The sequence below is a fragment of the Neofelis nebulosa genome, chromosome 7 (assembly GCF_028018385.1).
Source record: "Neofelis nebulosa isolate mNeoNeb1 chromosome 7, mNeoNeb1.pri, whole genome shotgun sequence".
Taxonomy (NCBI): domain Eukaryota; kingdom Metazoa; phylum Chordata; class Mammalia; order Carnivora; family Felidae; genus Neofelis; species Neofelis nebulosa.
In genome coordinates this window covers 68,994,545-69,019,014 of record NC_080788.1, presented here as the reverse complement: position 1 = coordinate 69,019,014, position 24,470 = coordinate 68,994,545, and the positions used below count along the sequence as shown (strand labels likewise).

Sequence of the window (24,470 nt, the reverse complement as noted above, 5' to 3'; positions counted from 1 at the left end):
AACAGCAAACGATAAAGTATCTTAAAAGTATTCATTTGGGGCGCCTGGGTGGCGCAGTCGGTTAAGCGTCCGACTTCAGCCAGGTCACGATCTCGCGGTCCGTGAGTTTGAGCCCCGCGTCAGGCTCTGGGCTGATGGCTCGGAGCCTGGAGCCTGTTTCCGATTCTGTGTCTCCCTCTCTCTGCACCTCCCCTGTTCATGCTCTGTCTCTCTCTGTCCCAAAAATAAATTAAAAAAACGTTGAAAAAAAATTAAAAAAAAAAAAAAAGTATTCATTTAAAGGTTGACCTATTCTTCGACATGTTAAATGAAAAAGCAAGAAAATTATATATTCAGTATGACCTCAACTATATAAACCAGCACACGTGGCTTTGTGATTCTAAACGTACACCTACACTTATGGAAATGAATCAAAATATTAGCAGAGGCTATTACATAAGAAAGCCTTCTGCACTATTTTCCTCTTTTTTTCTCTTTTTTCCCTCAGATATCCACATGTTCTACAATGAGGAGTTATTTTAAAATCTGGGAGAAATTATAAAGATTTGTTAAAAGTGGGGGTGGGGGGCAGGAAAGGAGGATGTGGGTCCTGAGAGACCACCCCAAATTCTGTTAAACTCACCATCAGCACTTTTACCCAGCAGACTTCTAAGTGGGGTGGTCAGTTTTAAAACCAAACCTCATTTCTTTGTTTCTTTTTTACTGACTCTGATAAGGATCACTTGCGCTAATAGTCCTTCTGCATAACTTCTACTGGCAGAGCAAATTAAGTGTGCTTTAATGTGGAAAATGTCTTCTACAGTGTCTTCTTGGGGAATCACAGTTCACCTAGTGTTTTCCTTTCTTGGACGTACCTCCCAAGAGACAAACTATCCCTTGCCTTCCCTGCACCTATACTCTTGGTAGCATCACAACTCTTGAAGTTAGGGTATAATTCTTGGGTACCATTTTTAGCGGACCAATTTAAATCCCCAACTATGACAAATTCTTGACTGTAAGAAAGCAAATTTGATGGATTATTTTGATACTCAGAGCAATAACAGATATCACGACAGTGAGAATTTTCTCAGTTTCAGTTTTTTAGTTGCCCTATAAATCTGGTTTCCCAAGTACACTACACCTTTGCCAGGGTTCTAAAAGAAGTCCCGTTTAAGGATGGCAATGGGTGTTCTATGATTACTTATGTACATTCATGACTAAACATGGGAATACTTGTTTTTCTGAAGGGTTTCAATTATTTAACAAATGTTTTATGCTACAAAAAAATGTAAGTGGTTTAGTATAAATAAATCTAGATGAACAAGAAATCTACTTTGTAAAGGTATGGGTATCATGTAATATTTTATCTGAAATATGACTATGGCTTTCTTTTTCCTCTCTTTGTTTTTGATTAGTTAAAACCAATCTTAATCTATTAAGATCTCTGACCATGCATAATGGCTTTTATCTGAGTTTTCATCTTTATAATGTGATTAAAATCATTCTTCACATTGTATATATTTCTGGACAATTCATAAAAATATGTGGGATGGTTACTTTATAGAAATGGTAAAATTTACGTTTGTGTGTGTGTGTGTATGTGCGTAAGGTATAAATAAAGGGCTTTAGGACTTTAACGTAGGTGACTATGCCTTTCATTTTAACTTACTCATTCGGATACTTGTTTTTCCAGTTATGAATTCTTATTTCTGTAATTTTCTAGTCTATAATGATATGACAGTTTTAGAGTTCTTAAGCAGGAACATGTAAAGAATAACAGTGTGGTATAGTGAAAAAAATGATGAGTAAAGGAACAAGTTCTTTTTTGCCCCAAGTTAGTTGTATGACCTTGGGCAAGTCACTTTCCATGTGCTCTGCTTCTGCTTCCAAATACAATTATTTTTTTCTGATTATATTAAATGATGCTAATTCTTAAAAAAGAAGCATATGAAAAATAAAAAGCCTATCAGCCAGAAAGGCAGAAATAGCAACTATAATATTTTGGTATATTACTTTCTGATATTTTTAATAGATAATTTATTTCCGTGGCATACATTGTAATATAATTTAGTTTCACTGTATTTACTGCTTTATATTCTGAATTTTATCTCCATGATACCCTTTGAAAACCTGGTTTGTGGGATATTTGGATCTAGTGCATTTGCATCAGGTCTTAGGGAGTTTGTTGTAGGGATAGACATGTTACTGAAGGAAAAACAGGATGCTCAACGACTCAAATGAGTCTCATGGAAGCCCAAGAAAAATCGACCAAGCAAAGGTCACTGAGCAACTTAGAACTGTTGTGGTAGTGGTTGTAATGATTGTAATAATTAACATTTACTGAGCTAATGTACGAAGTGTGATGGCCGAGCACCTTACAAATATCTCATTTAATTATTACAACAACTGTCTAATATAGGTCCTATTATTACTTTCATTTATAGGTTAGAGAACTCAGTGTTAAACAAGTTAAACTTAACTTGCCCAAGGCCAACAACTGGAAAGTAATGGAGTGATTTGAAGCTTTGGTTCCACTGTTATCCACAATGTAGAATTCATCTGATTAGTTGAAAAGGTTAAATGATCTATGTAAACCCCTTAGCATTATTACCTGAGACACAGTACTCAGTGAATATTCTCCTCCCCCCCCTCCTCCTCCTCCTCCTCTTCCTTCTTCTTCATCTTCATCATCACCACCATGACCACCAAACTGATTATTCCAGTCAGTTGTATTGAACTGCTTCATAAGCAGTTGATCAGCCCATGGATTGACTATCCTTGGATCCCATTAGCTGTGACTGGTGGGCTGAAGGGGTCACAGTTCAGTACACTATTCCATTATCATAAAATCCAATATTTATTCGGTCCCTCATTATTTAACTTTGTTCACTTATAAACTTTGTTCACTTTGTTTACACTAGGTAATTTCTTAGGTTTATTGTAGCTGGTTCTCAGGTGTAGGGTTTCATTTTATCCAGTATACGGATGGACAAGTTGAGATACAAAGAATTAAATGATGGCCCTAAATAACAGAGATAGTCATCAGAGGCAGTTTTGGGAAACCCAAAGAACCCAACTGGTGCCAATTTTTTTTTCCATTTGTTAATGCGGTGCTTAAAGAAATATCTGTTGAAAATCAAGTACTAAAATGCTATGAAAAAAAAAAAAAGATGAGGCCCTGCTTTTGAAGAGCACTGCTTTAAATCAGAGGGAAAAATGAGCATGCAGCCTGTTACCATTTTGCTCATAAACTGGCTTACAAATTCAAACTAGTAGCTGCTTTTGTAGTCATTCTCATCAATTAAGGAAGCAACAAATTATTGATTTTTAAACACTAAGTTTATGGTCTTAAGTGCTAAATTTTGAATACAAATTTAAAAATATAGTCCATACCTTCCAGAAATTACATACTTTTATGCTAGTGCTAATTGCAAGATAGGACAGAGTAGTTTGGGAAAGGAGACCTTCTTTCAATATTAGCATACCTGCAATTTGTCACTAAATGGTTATTTAGAGGCTTGTGACTCTGAACCGCATTGGCTTTGAAATGTCATCAGGATTCTTGATGAAACAAAATGGGAGCAGCCCTCTTTTTTACATCTAGCTTCTTTGCAATTCCTAACATTTCCTAAATGATGATTCATTTGGTGTCTTCTCCCTGAGTGATGAGACCACAGAGTTCACTTATCCCTACATGGTCCCTGAAAGAATTCTAAAGCACTGTGGAAGGGATGAGCCTTCCCATTGGGAACGAGATGGCAGGGAGACAGGGTAAACACTATAGAAAACAGGAGTTATGTATATTCTTTAAGTGAAAATTAGATTTTATAAGCATGTTTGTTTAGAAATATTGGTGAAAAAATAACTCCAAGTAAAAACTTTTTTTTTTTTTCAAAAGAGATGTCACTTCTACTAATGCTGATAAGTTAAAGGTATACACAGGCTTACAGGATGAGATAAAATGGAGAATTTCAGGCCCTGTTTGAGAATGCATCCACCTGACTCCCATTAATGTTAATGAGCCTCTCACTGGATCATTCTAAGTTTTACCCCCATGGTCTGTTTCGAAGCATCAAGAGTCAGGAAATTTAGAATGAAAGCTGAAATTCCATTTTGGTTGGCACTTTCTCTCTGATGTATACACTCCTATAGAAAATGTGCCGTTTAGTGCAACTTCAAGATACCACCTCACTATCTGAGCATTCTAGAGGGAAATCTAGCCTGTTGGGAAGCAGCAGGGGACCCTGGGACATAGATTGGCTTATGAGTTGAGACCTAGATACAGGAGAGTCATTCCCTTTCTTATTTCACTTTCTTATTTCTGTAACATTAAATCGTTGGACTAGGTTATAGTTAGGTTGTGGATTATGCGGTCTTATGAATTTTCTCAAGTAATTGCATTTGCATCCCTTGATGCCAAAAAAAATTGCTGTGTACAGATAGTGGTACAGAATTGAAGGACATCACTGGACTATACCAAAGCAGGGGAAAAAAGATCACAGCCTATTAACAGCTAAATAAATGGTTGCCTTTAAGAAGAATGAGCATTTGCTTATGCTCATGAGAAGAATTCTCATGAAGAAATGAGAAGAATTCTCCTACAGTCTAAAGATTGAGTGTTGTGTCCATATGGGGAGTGGTTGAAAACTTAACCTGTGGGGGTGAAAGTCTCATCAAAGGTGAGGGAAAAAAAAGTTATAAAGCTTTTATAGTGGGTTGACTTGTGAACTGTGGATAAATTTATTTCATTTAGATCCCAATTATACTCTTAGTCTGATTACCTTCTAGAGTTGTGAATGGATAAAATTTTTATTTTTTTTTATAATTACTATAAAGAACAAACCAGATGCATAATCTGATGAGCACTTAGAGTTATGTTGTGACCTCTTAAACTATATTCCTCACCTACACAAATAATTATTACAGTCATCACAGAATATAAAAGAATCATGCAATTCTTTTATTATATAACCAGGGAGATTTTTCTCATTCAAATTATTATATCAGTAAGATATTTTATGAGGTATTTTAATATTATGCCCACATTTTGAAATATAAAAATGGAAATGACCTAAGATCATTAGTTATTTGTAAGCTTGATTGTATCAGGACTCACTTTTTGCAACCATTTATGAGAGAATTAAGTTGTGTTGCCATCATTGTGTATAATGAATTAACACCTCCCTACCATCTAAAATGGTACTACTTGGGGTACCCAGGTGGTTCAGTTGGTTAAGCATCTGACTCTTGATTTCTGCTCAGGTCATAGTCTCACGGTTTATAAGATCAAGCCCTTCATGGGGCTCTGTGTTGGCAGTATGGAGCCTGCTTCGAATTCTCTATCTGCTCCTCCCCTGCTCATGCTTGCTTGCTCGTGCTCGCTCTCTCTCTCTCTCTCTCTCTCTCTCACTCTCACTCTTTCACTCGCGCGCGCACACACACACACACACACACACTCCCTCAAAATAAATAAACTTAAAAATTTTTACATAAAATGGTCCTAAATTATGTACATATGAGTTGGGGGGAACTTAGAAAATAGCTGGTCAAATCACTTCCCACATTCTATAGTTCAGATGAAGAACTTTGGTTGAGAAAAGCCCCAAGTGCCCAAGTTAAGGTGATACCAATATTTAGGTTTTTTTGATGCCCATAAGAATATTCAGGTTCAGTTATAAAGGCAGCTGAAAAGGGCAGATAAAAATGATGAAAATGATGAGATCTGGAAAGTCTGACTGAACACAGGAGGATCCCCACTTAATCAGCCTGAGAGTTAGACGAAATGACTTTTAAGACTCCCTGTACCTGGGTTCTTTTGATTTTATGACTCCTAAGGACTCTTCAAAGTCTTCTGATACAGTGTCTTTTACTTAGTACTTTCATCAAAAGCCTGGGTTTTCTACTCCACTTTAGTCTTAGACAGGTGACCTAGAAATCACATTATACCCATATACTGGGAACCTTGATAGCATGCCTCTAGCCAGCCTCACACCAATTTACCCAGAAAACCTCACAGACGGCCCCCGCTCTTCAAGTTAACCATCCAACTAGACATTTGCAAATGTAAACTCTATGACAGACCAGAAATGATCATCCTAATTTAACCACAACCAGGAAAACTAATAAAACGGGAAGATGAGAGAGGCAGATAGCATCCTTTTGGGGCAAGTATACTGAGAGGAAAAATGTAAAATGTAAGATGGCCCCATAACTCAGTGGTTCCACATATGTATATTTTTCCCCTCTCAAATATTGAAAAGTCATCCCTCTTTCCAGTGTTCATGTGCTGTTGCCTCTGTTGGTGAAAGCATTCTTTTCTCCTAGAAAGTGCGTGACAGGGCAATTTTCTAAGAAATGACAAATGGCTGCCATGTTCACATCAGATGGATACCACATGAAGTGGAGTGCGGTCCCTTTGTTTCCTTGTTAGCATCACCTGGCTCCTCTGTTTGGAGAGCTGTAATAAAAACAGCTTCTTTACTGTGCGTCCTGTTGGTTTATACCAACCATGTCAGGTCCATAAACCATGGTATATTAAAGTGTAATAGACTGTGTAAAGAATACTGGGAAGATATTCCAACCTCTATCCCTTTCCCTCATTCCACTCTTTACTACCTCCCAGATGGGTATCCATAAATATGACTTAATTATCTTTGGCATAAAACCCACACTTTCTTTGAAGAGTGACGTCCTTCTTCAGCCACTCTCAGTGCATGAATACCACCCTCTTGAGGATAAAACCTTGAATATTTTGGTACATTTAGGTGACAAGTGTTCATAGTCCAAATATTTTCTGGAAGTGTCATTTTATTTATAAAAACTCTACATTTTTCATAATCACTCGATTCGAACATTTTAGTCCAATCCAGACAAAACTCAGGGTCAATGTTATTTGTATCTATGATCTGTCATTCTATATAATGTATTGATCTAACATAGGATACACCAGGATGAAAGTCAGTACTCTCTCACTCTTTGATTCTCTTATACTCTCTTCTATCTTGTTGAAAACAGAAAATGAATATTATAAATAGCTGTGCCAGGAAATGGACTCTGATTCCCCATTGGGGAGATAATAAGGGACTGTGTTCCACTAGTGTGGGCCCCTTGCTTTCAGCTGATTCATCTGTCAGAGAGATGGAGTTCCTACCAGGTGTTAAAGTTGAGAGAAGTGGATTCTGAAATTCCATTGTGAGATAGATTTTGGTTCCTGCCCTGAAACACTGAGTCTAGTAGGAAAAGCAGACTGCCAGCAAATGGTGTCAGTACTATGCCCCACATATGTGAACACAGTGTTGTTGGGCTGCACAGAAAGAACAGGTCACCAGTTGATAAAGGCCCCCGTGGAGGTCTTCATGAAGGGAGTAACTTTAAAGCTCGGTTTTTGAAGGAAGACAAGACATTTACAGTGGGGGTGTTTGGGAAGGAGAAGGCAGGGAGGAGGAGGGATTCAAAGCAGGAGAAACAGTGTTCCTAAAGCTAAAGGTACAAGAAAACAGGTTGAGTGGCAGGAACAGCACAGAGTCGTACGAGACAGGAGTATTGGGCACGTAGTGGGAAGTAGCAGGAGCCAGGTTGCGAAGGGCTTACTGTGCAGTGTGAGTGTACTTCACCCTGTACAGAGAGGAAGCTCATGGACACATAAGCACAGGAGTGGCATGATCCAGTTTGCCTTTTAAGTTGGTAACTTGGGTGCAGTGCAGAGACCTGGGTTTCCTGTGCAATGCAAGGAACCCGTTGTAGATCATAGACCCTAGAGGTTAAAGAAGGAATCTTTGCTCTCAGAAAATTACCTTGATAGGTAGACCCCCTGCATCATTATCTTTCATTTAGTATATGAGAAGTGATTCAGTTTAATCAGGTCAGAGATTGATTAGTCAGTTATCATTAAGTAGAAAAATCATAAGCCCCTCACACCTATCCCTTTGACTCCCAGGTATTTGCAAATTATACATCAGTTTCTGTCTTCTTCCCCCCTCCCCCCGAGGATAAAAAAAAAGGGGGGGCTGAAACAGCAAATTAAATGACTGAAACAGGGAACACCCTCCTGTAGACAAGCCTTGCTTAGGCACCTTGATAAGGACGTCAGCTTTGTAAGTAAAATGGGAAAAATAGTGAGGTTCTGGGCAGAGCACACCTGATGTGACTTGAAAATGATCACAAGCAAAATTACCCTCTATTGAGAGTATTGTTGACCTCCGTAAGAAAGAAAGGAACGTTCGCTCGAAATTTTGCAGTGCTCTTTCCATAGGCAGACAGCTGGAATAATGACTACTGGCATTTGCTTCTCAGCAGTCAGATAATAAATGGCTGCGTTGTTGAGTGTCTCATGTGTGTTGATCCCTCGAGTTCAGTACCTCCAAAGGTCACAACCACCTTGCAAGGGAGATCTTACCATTCCAGTTTTATGGGTAAGGCTCAGAGGAGTTAAGTGACTTCCCCAAGGTCTTTCAGTTAATACGTGATAGAGCACAGCCAACCTGGGCCCGCCTGCTGCAGAGCCCAAGCTCTTTCCCCTATGCTCCAGCAGCATTTAACTTTGTCAAAACAGCCATCCCACCGGAAGCTTGAACCCCCAGTGGTCTCGACACGACATGGAGCCATCGGAGGTCTGGCAGCGGAGGTTCTGATTCAAGCAAGCCTTGTCCCCTTTTCATGTAGCCTTCATATGTAGGTGCAGGGAGGAGTTACCATCTTCCTTTTACAGAGATGGAAGCTGAAACGTGTGACTTGTCCCAGACACTCAAGTGGCAGAGCTGGAATTTAACGATCCTGAGTTCTGCCTCACGAGGTTGGCCACAGCACTTAGGAAGTTTTGTTAATTGACATTTCCTGGACGTTGATATAATAGTAAATAACTTCAGCCTGACATTCTTCTCTAAGCCTGTGTTTGTATTCTAAATATCAAGTTTTATGCTTAGGAAACCTAGCCTCTTTCTTTTTAAGCAATGTTTATCCAATAAGTGCATTTGTCAAGTAAAATAATTTATTGAATATATAGGCACTCTTCCCATGTTTAAGGCTCAGCAGAAGACAAGCCAGATGAAGTTGCTTCTTTCCTGGAGCTTACATTCAGTTGTCTTATCATAAATGAATGAGACAATGAATAGTCTACCAGGTAGATAGAGGCTGGGCAGAAAAGGGGTAGTGTGCGGTGGCAGAGAGAGTTGGGGGGGGGGGACGGGGATGTGCCACAAGGGGTGATCTTTTATTTAGTCAAGTCAGAGAGGGTGATACCTGAGCTGAGACCTGAATACTGTAAGGAAGCCAGTCAGGCAGAGACTGTAGGCAAGGTGTCCCAGAGAGGCGTGGCAAGTGCAGACACCCCCAGTGCGCATGCTCAGTGCACTCAAGCATCGACAAGCTGGCCAGCGAGCGTGGAAAGGAATGAACGTGGCAAAGAGGAGGTGGTGTCCCAGAGGAGCCAGGGAGCGGACCTGCAGGGCTGAATGGGACGTCATGAAGATATTAGAGGTTATGTCAAGGGTGACGACGAGCCTTTGAAAGGTTTTGAGCAGAGGAGTAACTTAATAAAATTTGCGTTTTAATATCAATGATGCTGATGATGACATACTAGTAATATCTGTCATGTCATTTGTTGATCATATTTTATGTGCTAAGCCTTCGATGTATATTACCTCATTTATCTTTAGAACAGCTGTGTGAGAGTAGTCACTGGGGCTATTCTTATAGGACAGATGAATTAATAACTATGCGGTTGGTCCTGAGTAACTTGACCACAGTGACACAGGTAGTACATAGCAGAGTTAGGCTTAATTAAATACTGGCATTTTAAAATCCTTTAATACCTTTTACCTTGAAGTGTCACGACATAGGCCCTAATAGATATGATGGATTTTCCTTTCCTATTCACTTTACAACATTATAGTCTGTTTGTTTGTTTGTTTGTTTATATGAAATTTATTGTCAAATTGGTTTCCATACAACACCCAGTGCTCATCCCAACAGGCGCCCTCCTCAATGCCCATCACCCACTTTCCCCTCCCTCCCACACCATTGTAGTCTTCAATGAAAGGAACCTTAGGGCTTTTATGGATTACAACTTGCCTATTTTTCTAGACATTTTTAAGCTTGCTTGTTTGCTTGCTTATTTATTTATTTATCTATCTATCTATCTATTTATTTATTTATTTATTTATTTATTTTGAAACAGAGTATGCGTGGAGGAGGGGAGAGAGAGGGAGAGAAAGAATCCCAAGCAGGCTCCATGCTATCAGCACAGAGCCCAATGTGGGGCTTGATCCCATGACCCTGGGATCATGACCTGAGCTGAAATCAAGAGTCTGATACTTAACCGATGGAGCCTCCCAGGTCCCCCTTCTAGACATTTTTAAAGTGAAAGAGTGCTATTATCATATATAACAGTGTTATTTTTCTGATTAGAGAAAGATCTATAAAAGCACTACCCAAAAATGAAGGCTCCTGCATAAATAGTTTCACAGAACACTATAAATTCCTAATCTCTAAATTCAGGGTTGTATCTCAGTATGATGGATTTCCTTAGCAGTCTTAAGTAGTTTTTTCAAGACATTTAAAATCAGTATTCTGAGAAAGGAGACCGTAGGCTTCCACAGGCTGCCAAAGGAGGCCCTGGGTATAGAGACAGTGCACGCAAAGGTTCCGGTGATTTTATCTGGACCTGAGCAGAAGTGCTGTAAATGGTACAGGGTTTCCGATGTTTGGGGAGGGGTGGGGAGAGTGCCAAATACATGGCAAAGCTTACAAAGAGGCCAGCTGTAGCTAGGGTGACTACATGTACCAATCTGGCCAGGATTGTTGCAATTTATGTTTTCGTCAAGGTGTAATTATTAGTTATCGCCTTCTTTCAGTCTCAGACGTGTCCTAGTGAGAATAGTAAATTATATGGCCACCATTGGCTGTAGTTGTTCTCACGAAAGTGGGGGTGGGAGATATAGCCAATTGGGAGCTATCTCCAGGACATGTGGTATGGGCCGCCGACCGCTAAGTTCAGAATTATTTTGATAACGTGGTAATTAAAGTTAGAAGATTATGCAAAACATGGGATGCCTGGGTGGCTCAGTTGGCTGAGTGTCTGACTTTGGCTCAGGTCTCAGGTCATGATCTCACAGTTCGTGAGTTTGAGCCCTACATCCTGCTCTGTGCTGAGAGCTCAGAGCCTGGAGCCTGCTTCAGATTCTGTGTCTATCTTTGCCCCTCCCCCTGTCATACTTTCTTTCTTTCTTTCTTTCTTTCTTTCTTTCTTTCTTTCTTTCTTTCTTTCTTTCTTTCTTTCTTTCTTTCTTTCTTTCTTTCTTTCCTTCCTTCCTTCCTTCCTTCCTTCCTTCCTTCCTTCCTTCCTTCCTTCCTTCCTCTCTCCTCTCTCTCTCAAAAATAAATAAACATGAAAAAGAAAAGATTACACAAAAGATATGATGGAAGAAAATGCTGTTTTAATAATAATTATTTCTTTCTTGCAGCCAAAAAAGAGCATAAAATGGAAGAAAGTCATTTGGAGAATGCACAGAAAAGGTAAGTGGCTCTGACTTGGCTTTAGTCCTTTCTGTGGCTAGCTGTTCCATTTTTTTTTTTTTCAGTTTACTTATTGATTTTGAGAGAACACAAGCAGGGGAGGGGCAAGGAGAGAGGGAGAGAGAGAATCACAAGCAGACTCCGCACTCAGCACAGAGCCCCAGGGAGGATTCAAACTCATGAACAAAACTGTGAGATAATGACCTGTGTCGAGATCAAGAGTTGGACACTTAACCACCCGAGCCACCCAGGCACCCCTAGCTGTTCCTTTTTATCATTGTTATTATTAAGTGCATTCTTACTGCTGTGTGACCATCACTCATCTATCTCCAGAACTTACTATCTCCATATGGAACTCTGTACCTATCAAACCATAACTGCGCACTCTCCTCCCCCACCCCAGCTCCTGGCAACCGTTATTCTACTTCCTGTCTCTGAGACTTTGACCACTCTAGATACCTCATATAAATGAAATCAATACAGTATTTTTCATTTTATGGCATGCTTATTTTACTTAGCATAATGTCTGACTAGCCGTTCTTTTGGCCCCATTTGTTGAGGCTATGCATCCATGAGTAATAAGATTCTGTCAGGAGCTGGAGGGAAAGCACTATGACAGGACTTGGGAATATTTCTCCTCAAAGAGCACAGAACCATTCAGAAGTGATTGGTTGACACGTGTCATACACGTCGTGACACTGTCTGCCTCTCCTTCATTTCTCTGCTCCTGAACCACTTTATGGAAGTTAGGAACAGTGTGACCCTTTGTGGCATTACAACTAAACTAAACCAAACACCTAAGAGACTTATGTCTTTCCTTAAATCTGAGGCGATACTGGAAACAAGGGGCAAGTGGGGAGGAGGGACTGACCTGTACATATGAAAAGTGCCCCAGAAATTGGAAGAGATCTCTGAGGTCTTCTGTTCAACCCCTTGCCCACTGAAGGCCTCTTCTTTGCGCTTCTCTCTCTTAATAGACAGCAGAATGGAACCATCCAGTTCACCCAATAAGCATTGGCTCTGGTCCTCAATCAGAGTTTTTGTCATTTGACCAGGTTAGTCAGCTTGGGTATGTCTCCCTCTTAAAAGGGTGAGTGGGAACATACTGAAGCATTCTCATATTCAGCAGAGAGAATTGAGATACATTTTGCTGGTGCCAGTTCTAAAAGGACTAGAAAATTAAATGAGGGGTAGGTTAGGAAACAACCTATAAGGAAGACCAACTTTATAAATGTGTGAGGAGAGCAGTGCATTAAATGCAAATATACAAACTCTAGAAATGAACTATTTCCTCTTGTCTAGCCACAATTTTCAAGAGTTCTGAAATCCTACAGACGGTCAGTCTGCTCTGCTTTGACCAGCACCAACATCTTGTTCTACCTTCAATTGCCAATAAAATTAAAATACAGATGGGGGAGCCTGGGTGACCCAGTCGGTTAAGCGTCTGACTTCGGCTCAGGTCATGATCTCATGGCTCGTGAGTTCAAGCCCCACATTGGGCTCTGTGCTAACAACTCAGAGCCTGGAGCCTGCTTCAGATTCTGTGTCCCTCTCTTGCTCTGCCCACCCACTTATGCTCACTCTCTCTCTCAAGAATAAATAAACAAAAAATTAAAAAAAAAAATTAAACCACAGATGAAAGTGAAATTAAGGCAAATCCTAAATTTTTCTAAGTGCAGACATGTTCTTGAGTCACAGTTATCATCCAAGCATGATCATCTGTCAAAACCAGAATAATCACATGATTATGTCTTGAGATTTTTGTGCCTCTTTTTTTTTTATTAAAGAATTGCTTTATTAATACAAAACAGACAAACTATTAAGTGCTAAGAAATTTAAATATCTAAGTCATAGCAAACAGGTGGCAATTCAATATCCAGGGTCAACAGAACGCTTGAGACTGCAACAGATTAGACTCCCATGGTTGAGAGGGCATCTTTAGAGGTGAAGGGGGGGACCCAGGTGTAACAGCTTTTCAAGTTCCCTCTCCTCATCAAGGATCATGAGAGGCACTCCATTCAAGAGGAGGTATGCAATCTGGTGCTCTTCAGGCAGGTCAAAACTCTCAAAATCTAAAGGATTGAAGGGAAAGAATTTTTCTATTTCAGGATAGATGTCATCCAAGGCTGGAACAGTGTTTTTTGCTTTGACAGTCTTCTCAGTTACCTTTTTGGCAGAGAAGTTTGGCTGCTTCTGTTTGAGAGGTCCGTCGTTCTTTACTGAATTTTCCGTAGCTCTCTTGACAGTTCTCAAAGCCTTTCTGGTAGCTTTAGGTAAGGCTGCATGAGCATCAGACATTTTGCCTACACCTGGTATTGAAACCTGAGATCTCCCATCTAAAGTTTTGACTGGAGGGGTGCATGGGCGGCTCAGTCCATTGAGTGTCCAACTTCGGCTCAGGTCATGATCTCGCGGTCTGAGTTCGAGCCCGCGTTGGGCTCTGAGCTGACAGCTTAGAGCCTGGAGCCTGCTTCGGATTCTGTCTCCCTCTCTCTCTGCCTCTCCCTTGCTCATGTGCGCTCTCTTGCTCACTCACTCTCTCTCTCTCTCTGTCAAAAATAAATAAACATTAAAAAAAATTTAAAGTTTTGACTGGAGGCCTAGACTGCAGCTTCTGCCCATCCTTGGGAGCCACACAGGTGCCTGGGTCTCCATTTTCCTTATCAACAAAGATCAGGGTAGCTATTCTGGATCAGGACCTCTTGGTTCACTCACGTAAGAGCCAACAGCCAGACTCTTCCAAGACTCAGCCTGCAGCGGTTGCCTAGATTTTTGTGCCTCTTGGTTGGCCTCTTCCCTGTATTAAGTCTTCCCTTCCTCTGTGTGTAAAACGAATGTCTGTGTTATAGAAAATAGTCCGCATATTCAGAAGAGACTGTCAACAAGGGCACATTGGTGTCAGGCCAAACAGAAATTTGGTTTCCGGGGTGGATGTCAAATTTCTAATATTTCTTCAAGATTCTTGCTTGAAGGAAAAGGGGGCCCACCTTAGAGGGGCTGAAGCTGCTGCTGTGCATTAGCTATGCTGAGGGGGGTCATAAATTCTGGTTGTCAGCGTTTTCCGTGACTTTGTGGTGAAGGTAGCGTAGCTTTCATGTCATACATGAAATATGTTAGATCCCATCTTTAATGTAGAAACCACAGTTGTTTGGTCGCACTGTTTAAGGAGGTTGGTGGTCAGTGTTGCAATATTCGTGTGAGATTTAGTAAATTCTTATGTCTTATCCTCAAGAGAAACAATTTACTCTGAGGCTAAGGAATATTTGCTTTTCCTAAGCAGTTTCTAAAGGCACGCATGGAAAACAATAAGTGGATGTGTTCCGCTCTGGCATCATAAAACAGTTCACTTTGCTATGGGCCCTTTGATACAATCGTTGTCTGCACTCTAAAAATATTTAGTCGAATTAAAAAGATAGACCTCAGATAAGGGATCATAGCAGAGAGGAAAAGAGGGAACAGGGTGAGGTAAAAAAAAAAAGTTTTATAAAACATAACATATGATTAGAAATCAGTGTTTTAAAAATTGAAAGCTATTTTAGAGTTATCTGCTGACAGATAGAAATTTCAGAAAGCATGATTGCCCCTTTGTCCACTGGAGAAAATTCCCCTAGTTGCTAAATAGAAACAGTTTTCAGGAGGACAATGACCTAGACCTTATAACATAGTTGTAGGTTTGTAAGCTAACCTTTAGCTTTCCCTTGAACAAATGGATAACACTGAAGTCCAGTAAGGTACAGCCTCAGAGCAACTTCATCTCTGTCAAAGTTGCAGAGTGCCAAAGCCAGGCCATCCCCTGGGACTTTGTTTGCTTTGGTTCCTCGGAAGAAGTTCACTTGCTTTCTTAGTTTCTGAAATACACAGTGGGGTGGAAATGCTGTAAGTCAGTATTTCCTTTAGTTTTCATCCCCTTTGATGGTTAGCAAACAAAGCCTCACAAATCCCCAGGGTGAGAGGCGGTGAGGGTACATGGTTAACTCCAGTTTAGGTTGGGAAAAGTGAGGCTCCCAAGACCCTAACAGGCTTTTCTGAAGCTCTGTGATAACTCGACAGGCAACGCTGGCCCTCTCTGAAACTGCACAAGTATTTGCAATATCTTGGTCTCACGATCTAGACTCCAGATAAAGCCAGGGGTGCTGGGGCGATCCATGAAGCACAAGGACTGGAGTTTCTGTACTCTTCACTATATCCTGCTGGAAGATAGGAAGAGAATTTGTTCCTCTGAAGACTTTCTCTTCTCTGTTAATGCACAAATAAATATGTTCCTGCATAGAAGGTGACCATAAGGAAGAGAAAAAAAATGACAGTGTGCTCTCCTGGAGAGTAAATATCGGGGGCAACTGTGTCTAAAGTGGTAACAGGAGGGACGCCTGGGTGGCTCAGTCAGGTTAAGCGTCCGACTTCGGCTCAGGTCACGATCTCGCGGTTTGTGAGATCGAGCCCCGCATCAGGCTCTGTGCTGACAGCTCAGAGTAGAGCCTGTTTCAGATTCTGCATCTCCTTCTCTCTCTGCCCCTCTCCCTCTCATGCTCTGTCTCTGTGTCTCAAAAAAATGAATAAACATTAAAAAAAAATTTTTTTAATAAATAAAGTGGTAACAGAAAAAAAAAAAAGCTATTTTTATTTTTTAAATGCCTGTGTCAACGAACATGAACAACAGAAGGGTAGAATGGAAAAAGCATTTCACTGGGAATCAAGAGACCCAAATGGTAGGCCCCACTCTGCCAATGAATAAAGTCATTCAATCTTTCCAGGTCTCGGTTTTCTCATCTCTAGAATGAGAACATCGGACCAGTTGACCTATAAGTCCCTTCCAATTCTAAAGTCCCATGGCTCTATAAGAAACGCATGGCCTGTCCCTGTGGGTTGTGTAACTCTCCACAGTCAATATAATTTTCATTTCGAATGAAATAAAAGCATATGCCATAGAGCATGCATTTGGTTTTATCAGTATTGTGACTGCCACAGAGTTAGGAGTCATGTCTGGTGTGAAAGCGGACATTGCTACTTTCTTGCATTACTGGTTTTGCTCCAAAATATGTATGTTTAGAATTATAGGAGAGTCCCTTAAGAAATTACCACAGTTATTGCCTTTCTCCACTTATGCACTTCCAGTCTTTTAATAACTGGGAGCCAAAATTCCCTGGCCAGTAGTTTTAATTTGCATTAAAAACAGATTTATTCTTTACAGAAGCACAAAGAATTTATGGGACTCAGAGCCGCAGCTCCAGCTTGGGTCTCACCTAATCATAGCCATGGAATCAATTAACAGTTCATCTGTGAAATGTGATAAAATCTTATGAGATACATATTGCCCAATAACTGAGAACGAGATGAAAGTATTCTCTGTAATAGTGACGGGGCTTCAGGGTTTTACAATTTTCATTGAATAGAGCTCCATTAGAAGCTCAGTGTTCAGGATGGCCACAAAAAACAAAAAAACAAAAAAACAAAAAAACAACAACAACAACGCTGTGTCTGAACAGATGATAGAGCACTGAGTAGTAAACCTGGCCAGCCATTCCTGCTTTGATTAGTTTCCAACACCCTAGAAAAGGGGGCCATTTATTTAAGTGTTCTTGCTCATGGCAAATGAGCTTGTGAGGCTTTGGGTGGGTGGGGGCTGGGAGTGGGGGACCAAGTGCAGAGCTATAAATTGCTACAAAGCTAGCGCCTCCAAGAAGGGCTGCTTGGGAGGCCCCAGCTGTCTGCTGTGCAATGAGCCTCCATGGGGTAGGTCAGGAGATTCGTAGCGATACCTGAGAATCAGCTTTGGAAAACCTGGATCCTTTTCTGACAGGATTAGAGAGCATATTTTTAAGGTCAAAGATGGTTTTTCATCCAAACCCTGCTGTGCCTTCGGTTTTATCTCTTTTTATACATGGGTGGTTTGCATTCTTATATCCTATCAAGCTTTACTATGTAATCCTCTCAGAGATCATCTATTTTAAGTCTTATTTTACCCTTGACAAAACTGAGCGTCTGATGCTGAGTGATTGACCCAAGATTACAAAGCCAGAAGATGCCAGAATAAGGATAGAATAGTCTCTTGATTTTCCATGAAACACTCAACAGATTATTCCCGGTGGGCTATCTAACCAGCGCTAATGCTGCAGAATCAATATGTCACCTTTATAATCCATATGATCATTAAACATAAAGCGAGGAGCTGGTAAATGATGTGGAATTGAGATGATGACCCTGGAATTCTATATCCTCATTTTCATGAACAGAAGATGTGGCCAGGTGTATCAGGTTGGATTTCATGGAAAATCAGTTTGAACAAATAGATTTTCTGAGGCTTGGGGTAAGCCACAGTCACTATGAGGCTGGGCTTCTGTCTTAGAGAATGAATATGTGGGAAATGCCCCCAGCGTCCTTGCCCTGATGGTTTTGACAGTTTCTCGTCCTCTGTTTTTCCCCCCTACTTGTTGCAGTTTTGAAACAACAGTAGGATACTTTGGGATGAAGCCAAAGTCCGGTGAGAAGGAGATCACACCCAACTACGTGTTTATGGTGTGGTATGAGTTCTGCAGTGACTTCAAGACCATTTGGAAGCGGGAGAGTAAAACCATATCTAAAGAAAGGTAAGGTTCTAATGGAGTCATCAATACCCCCCTCAGGAGTCTCGGAAACTGCCGTCTCAAACCTCCCCAAGTGTGCACATTTCACACACATCAGTATTTTCTTTCAGATAAAGATTGAGGAAAGATTGTTGCCTGGGGGCTCATGGGGGAAATCCGGGGGAGGCATGCTGTCCACACAAGCAGATATGCTCCCATGATCTGATAAGTTACACTTTCTTAACCCCTTCCAATTACTAGCTAGTAAATGAAAGGGGGGCTGTGCTAATTTGCAACAGATTGCTTCTCTGTGTATTTTCACGTTGGCCCAGGCTAAATGAGGCAGCCTTGCTGTCGCAGACAGTACAGACAAATAAAAGTGAATGCTTTTCCCATTAATATACTGAACTTGCATCAAAAGGAAATCTCTGAGACTCGGGCCACACTTAACACAGTGTCGAAGCCCCACTCTGGATTTACAGCGCCACTTCTGACTCCTCGTATCCTGCTGAGGACATCAAACTGCTCGCCGCTCAAACTCGTTGCAGCCTCCTGATTTTATTAGTGGGGGGTAGAAGAAAAGCCTCGCCTCTGAATACAGGGAGAAAGAGAGAGTGTGTGTTCGTTCTGCCTAGAAAGAGACTAAATTTGGCCCTGTTTATCAGGAGGGAAAAAAAAAAGCATTTCTGCTTGATCGCTGTTTTGATCAGGTTGCCACTGTTCTACAAAGGGTGTCATGCATTTAAACTTCAAAAAGGTCTTGCTTATACTACTGCAGAACAGATGTATGAGAGTGTCCTTCAAAGTGGAGTAGGAGACAGAAAACTTCTACAAATTAAGGGAAATGGTTTATGTAATTCTAGCATCCTTATCTCACTAAACATTGAGACCTGAAGTTCCATAATTTTTGTTCTTTACTTTGTAATCAAAGACAAGGCATATGCATGATACACACACACACACACACTACACTAATATTTTTCACCTTTAAAAGTTATTTTTAAAGGGATCAAGGTTTAGAGATTTTTGACACAATCAAAAATATTTTCTCAAGGAATTTCTTCAAAAGCCTACTTTTTTTCTGAAAACGTCAAAGACCTTTAAAAATGTTTATCAGCGTATGTCTCCACCATTACTTCTTTGAAAACACGGGAATTACAATGAATATATCCATTGTTTAGATAAACTGATGCAAAGCAATTGTTGTGACATTCTTAAGAAAGTAGATAATAATAATGTGGAGAAAAAGAACCCTAAAAATCTCGGCACCCAACTTCTTGCTCTCACCTGGCAGTTGCTTATTTAGCCTTTTTGGCTAATAAGCTGCTGTGGAACAAGTTTTGTTGTGTGAGCTGAGCTCCTATCCTTCTAACAGGGCATCAGCTGGCTATCAGCTCTCCACACCCACACCTGAAGGCCAGACATTCCAGAGGTGGGTTCTGAATAGACACACTTTGCTTAAGATCCTTCCATCATAGATTTTAAGCGTAATCCTTAGTAAATTTGCCCTTATAGTTGGAGCCCTAAAAAAAAAAAAAATGTCTCCCCCAAAACCAGATAGGGTAATTAATTGCTTTTTATCTTAATAATCTTGGGTTGAGATATTGAACTATAGTCCAAATTAAGGAGACTTTCCCTATCACAGAAGTTAGAGCAAACTAATTGTGAGTCTGAAGGGGCAGTGGTCTCCAGCCATCCTTCAAAGTGTCCCTTTCTCCTAGCCACCAGCATTTCCAGCATGGCTTCCTGGGTGCAGCTGGTGAATTGCCTACTTCACACTCCGTAAACCAACCCCTTGAAAGGGTCATGACTTCACAGGACCCTTCTCAGGTCTCCTCATTTAGCAATTTCAGGGGTCTCTTCATTCCAGCCGAGCTTTTGTGAGATGGATCACCAAGGTTGCCAACCTCGAAAAACATCTCTGAAGCTAATGACAGCTCATAAAATATTTTTGGAACTGGTTTGTTTACAGAAATCTATTTGTTAGGAAATGCTAGCGCATTATGTATATGACTGTTCATCCCGTTAAACAAACCAGGGTTTCTTTGTGATGTGAGGATTTTTTTTTTTTGATTGTCCTCTATCTGCTAAGCTGTTGGAATCACATATTCATTGGGCTAAAATAACCAAATTAACATGAATTCTTCTATTATAATTATATGAGAAACAATATGATTGTTTTGACACCCATTGAATCATGCTCAATATTATTTTTTTATTAGTCTTTGCCAAGAAGTCCCAACAACACTAAATGTCAGGATACAGTAATATAACATGAAAATGAAATTCAAAACCAAATGAAATCCTGATAGCTTGGAATTATTAGGAAAAAAAAAACTGTAGTGTGGGATTCCATCAAAAGAAATTTTGCCTATTGGATTTTTTTTTAATGTTTATTTTTGAGAGAAAGAGTGTGAGCAGAGGAGGGCCAGAGAGAGAGGGAGACACAGAATCCGAAGCAAGTTCCAGGCTCTTGAGCTGTCCACACAGAGCCTGATGTGGGGCTCAAACCCACAAACACGAAATCAAGACCTGAGCCGAAGTCGGATGTTTAATTGACTGAGCCACCCAGGTGTCCTTTGCCTATTGGATTTTTAATTATATTTGAAGGCCAATTAAAATCCCAAAAATCGTTAGGAAAAATAAAGGGGAAGTAGGAGCATTTTCAAAGGTATAAATGCACTTCCAAATGAAGTGGAAGTGTTGAGAACTTTAGGTTATTTGTAGTCAATCTGTGGTGATAGAGTGTTTACTTCTTGTGCTGCTTAGCATGGTTTCCATCAATACACATGAGCTTGATGCAAGATTGAGATGGATACAGCTTCATAATAGGGTGACAACTGCCCCTCATAAAACCCAGAATAATCTCTAAACACACAAATGACAATATAAAAACATCCAGTGTTTTTGTGCCTTGTGAGTGAATGCTAAACCATAGCTTTAAGTTGGTGTCAGGACATAAGTCTGTGTTTGAGTAGGGGAGACGTAGTATTTCACCAGCGATGTGATTTACCTGCAGATTAACTCTATCAGTAGAAAAGCAAGCTCCTATGTGATGGCATATTAATGTCACTAAATTGTCCTTCGCATTTAAGCCAATATTAGGCAAAAGAGCAACTTCTGTGTTTAGGCACAAATCCAGAATGCCTCACTCCCTAGACCTTTGGTCTGTGGCCCACCCGTCCTCATGCTGTGCCAAATACTGGATGGAACTTACCGCTGCAGTGGAAAGTACCAGGACCCTCTCTTACCCCTTCTGTTGATAGGCACTGCTCAGTAGTGCAAAAAAGACCTCTAGATAGAGACTTGAAAATCAACATTTTTATGCTGGTAATTTGCTATGTAATCTTGGGCCAGTCGCTTATTGCCTGGGGGACACACAATGGTCACATGTGTTAGATACATGTATTGTAATGAAGCAGGAATTAAATGTTCACTGTGATCTCTTCTAGCTAGAAATCTCTATAAATCCAGAAAATAGTTTTCTACTACTCTGAGAAACAGTGTGTTTCATTTCTGAGATAATACCTCCCACCTTTGCTCTTCAGCTCATTAGAGACTGTATTAGAAGACATTTCCAGCCAAGGTCTGGCTGTGAACTTGGGAGAGATTTGGGGGAGGGGGGGGCGGGGTGCAGCAGGGAGAATTTTCATTGCCTTCTCGGTTGGTAAATGTCTTTAGCCAACTTGCCTCCTGCCCGGAGTACTTCCCCTCAGTAGTAATATTGGTCTTAGAGACAGCCTTTTTTAAGTGTGCACACAAAAATGTTTTCCTCTGCTCATGTGTACCTAACATTGCATTTAATGATTTATTAAAGTTCATCAAGATTTTTTACCCTCAGAGGCAGCTTTGTCTCATCTTACCTTTTCATGTACTTTTATATTTGTGCCTCTTGCTATCCAAACATGCAATGAATTTTTGGAACACACAATTCTTCCACCTATTAAATCAACAGATTATCCAAGCATATGCATAATTACAAGGAGGTAACCTAATTTTTTTTGCTTTTATTGACTATGCTTTACTCATTTTCTGCTTTTTTTTTTTCCATTTAATTGTTCTGGTATATAGGACCCTTTCTTCTTTTTTTTAATCTTTTTATTTATTTTTGAGTCAGAGACAGAGCATGAGCAGGGGAGGGGCAGAGAGGGAGACACAGAATCCGAAGCAGGCCCCAGGCTCTGAGCTGTCAGCACAGAGCCTGACGCGGGGCTCAAACTCATGAGCTGTGAGATCATGACCTGAGCCGAAGTCGGACGCTTAACCGACTGAATCACCCAGGAGCCCCATATAGGACCTCTTCTTATGAAATGTTTCACTACTTAAGATATCCTAAGACTACTCCCCACACATGTGCACATAGAGGCTACAAACTACCACCACCCACAAAATAAGCTATGAATTTGCAAAAGGTAAAGAAGTCTCAGAGGATTCATGACTCCAGGAATATAAAATCTTGGCAAATAATTCACCCTGAGCCAAAGTAGACTTTAAAAGTGCCATTTAAAAAACAAAACCAAACAAAACCATAATCAGTAAGTAATGAGTGAATAAGGAGTTTGGTGAATTTTATGAAAAATGCAAATAAGAAATTTCATTACACATATAGCTATAATTTACACTATGGGGGAATGGATGGTTAGTTCTGCTAAATACCAACAGAGTTTCTGTTTTAAGTATATTACTTGCAGCTATTATTGCTAATTACACAATTGCTATACCTTTGACAGCAGAGAGTTCAGAGCTGTTGTGGGGTTATCCTGAAAGCTGTCCTCACAGCTGCCCCCTGCTCAGGTCACTTTAGGACCAGGAGTTAGAAACAGGCCATCACTCAGCCCACAAAGGAGCCATTGATCACAGTGTAGACATTGCAGAAATTCCTCTCTATGATAAAGTTATTCCTGGAAAAAATTCTATAAACTAAAATTTTTATTCATTCTGCTCTCTCACTGACATGCATTTTACAGTCATGTCATTACAGTGCCATGGTCATTACAGTGACTTCAAACAAGTTAACTTTCTCTTCCCTAGTCCTCTGTTGTATGGTCAAATGATTTGTGTACACTTAACTGCTAAGAAGTTTCGTATTTTGAAGGACTCCTTTAATAATACAAATAATCACCCCCTAGTTAATTAGCAAAACTTTGAATTTTTCTAAATCACATTTGAGGACAGTTCTGTACAAATAAACAGTAAGTGTCCCAAAGAGCTGACTTATGAACAGAATTATAATCACAAAGAATAAAGCCTGCTGATTTCCCAAGCAATAAATTTAAAACTACTTCTGCAGAACATTCCATGACTAAGGAGAGGAGATGGTAGACTTGAAAATGGTAACAAGTTCAGGATCACTGCTTTGAGAAAAACCTAGAACATCTCTTTTGACCCTTTGCCCTCTGGAAACTGTCATTCCATCTCTTTCCCTTCTACCTTCTCACAAGAGTTTATGTTCATTTTTGTCTTTTTCGTTGGCACACACTCCTTCCTGCATCAGTAAGGATAAAGCCTCAGCTGCCATAGAAAAGGCCAAAATAACTACTGCTTAAACAAGAAAAATTTATTTTACTTTTGCATAAAAATCTGTGAACGTGATCACTCGTCCTCCATCTCCTTCGATAGCTCCTCCTTTTCTTCTGTTGCCTAAGAGTGAACCTTTCCTGGGGCGCCTGGGTGGCTCAGTTGGTTGAGCGTCCCACTTCAGCTCAGGTCATGATCTCGCTGTTCGTGGGTTTGAGCCCCCTGTCGGGCTCTGTGCTGACAGCTCAGAGCCTGGAGCCTGCTTCCAATTCTGTGTCTCCCTCTCTCTCTGCCCCTCCCCTGCTCACACCCTGTCTCTCTCTCAAGAATAAATATTTTTAAAAAAAAGTTTTTTTAAAAAAAGAGTGAACCTTTCCCAAGGTCCACATGTCAGTGTTCCTCTTTTCTGCTGTATACCTCCTCCCTAGCTAGTCCCAACTATTTTCGTAGCTTCCCCTACCAACTCTTTCTCAAACCCCTCCCAGGTCTTCCTTCCCACAACCAAACTCTTGGTTCCAAGTCTTAGACCCACATCTCCTACTGCACACTAAACATTACCACAGCATGCCCAACCTCCGTCTGTAATTCAGTAAGACCCCATTGGAACGTACCCCATGTCACCTGAGACTGGCCCTTCTCGGCTACCCAATCTGTCATCTGCATCAGTATCCTCTTCCTAGCAGCCAAAGGCAGGCTGAAAGCTGGAATCATCCTTAATTCCACAAGATTCATTTTCTTACCTATTGCTCACTTCTTGGTTCTACCTCCTCAATGGTTATTCTTTTATACCTTGTTTTCACAGTAGTACTGCTCTCTTCAGGACCTCATCTCTCACCTGGGTTATTGTAACATCCTTCTGTTCTGTCTACTTATAGGTTTTCTATTTCCTCTCTAATGTCCCTT

General features: G+C 40.5%; 1 protein-coding gene across 5 annotated transcripts in view; it reads left to right on the top strand.

The window, feature by feature from the left end:
- The window catches only part of FMN1 (formin 1), a 433,957-nt gene that overhangs the window by 378,856 nt on the left and 30,631 nt on the right, over nt 1-24,470 (top strand). For all 5 annotated transcript variants that reach the window (XM_058738290.1, XM_058738286.1, XM_058738287.1 and 2 more), the window contains 2 exons: nt 11,439-11,490; nt 17,925-18,074. In XM_058738290.1, the coding sequence (XP_058594273.1) occupies nt 11,439-11,490; nt 17,925-18,074 (202 nt within the window). The remainder of the gene's footprint in view (nt 1-11,438; nt 11,491-17,924; nt 18,075-24,470) is intronic.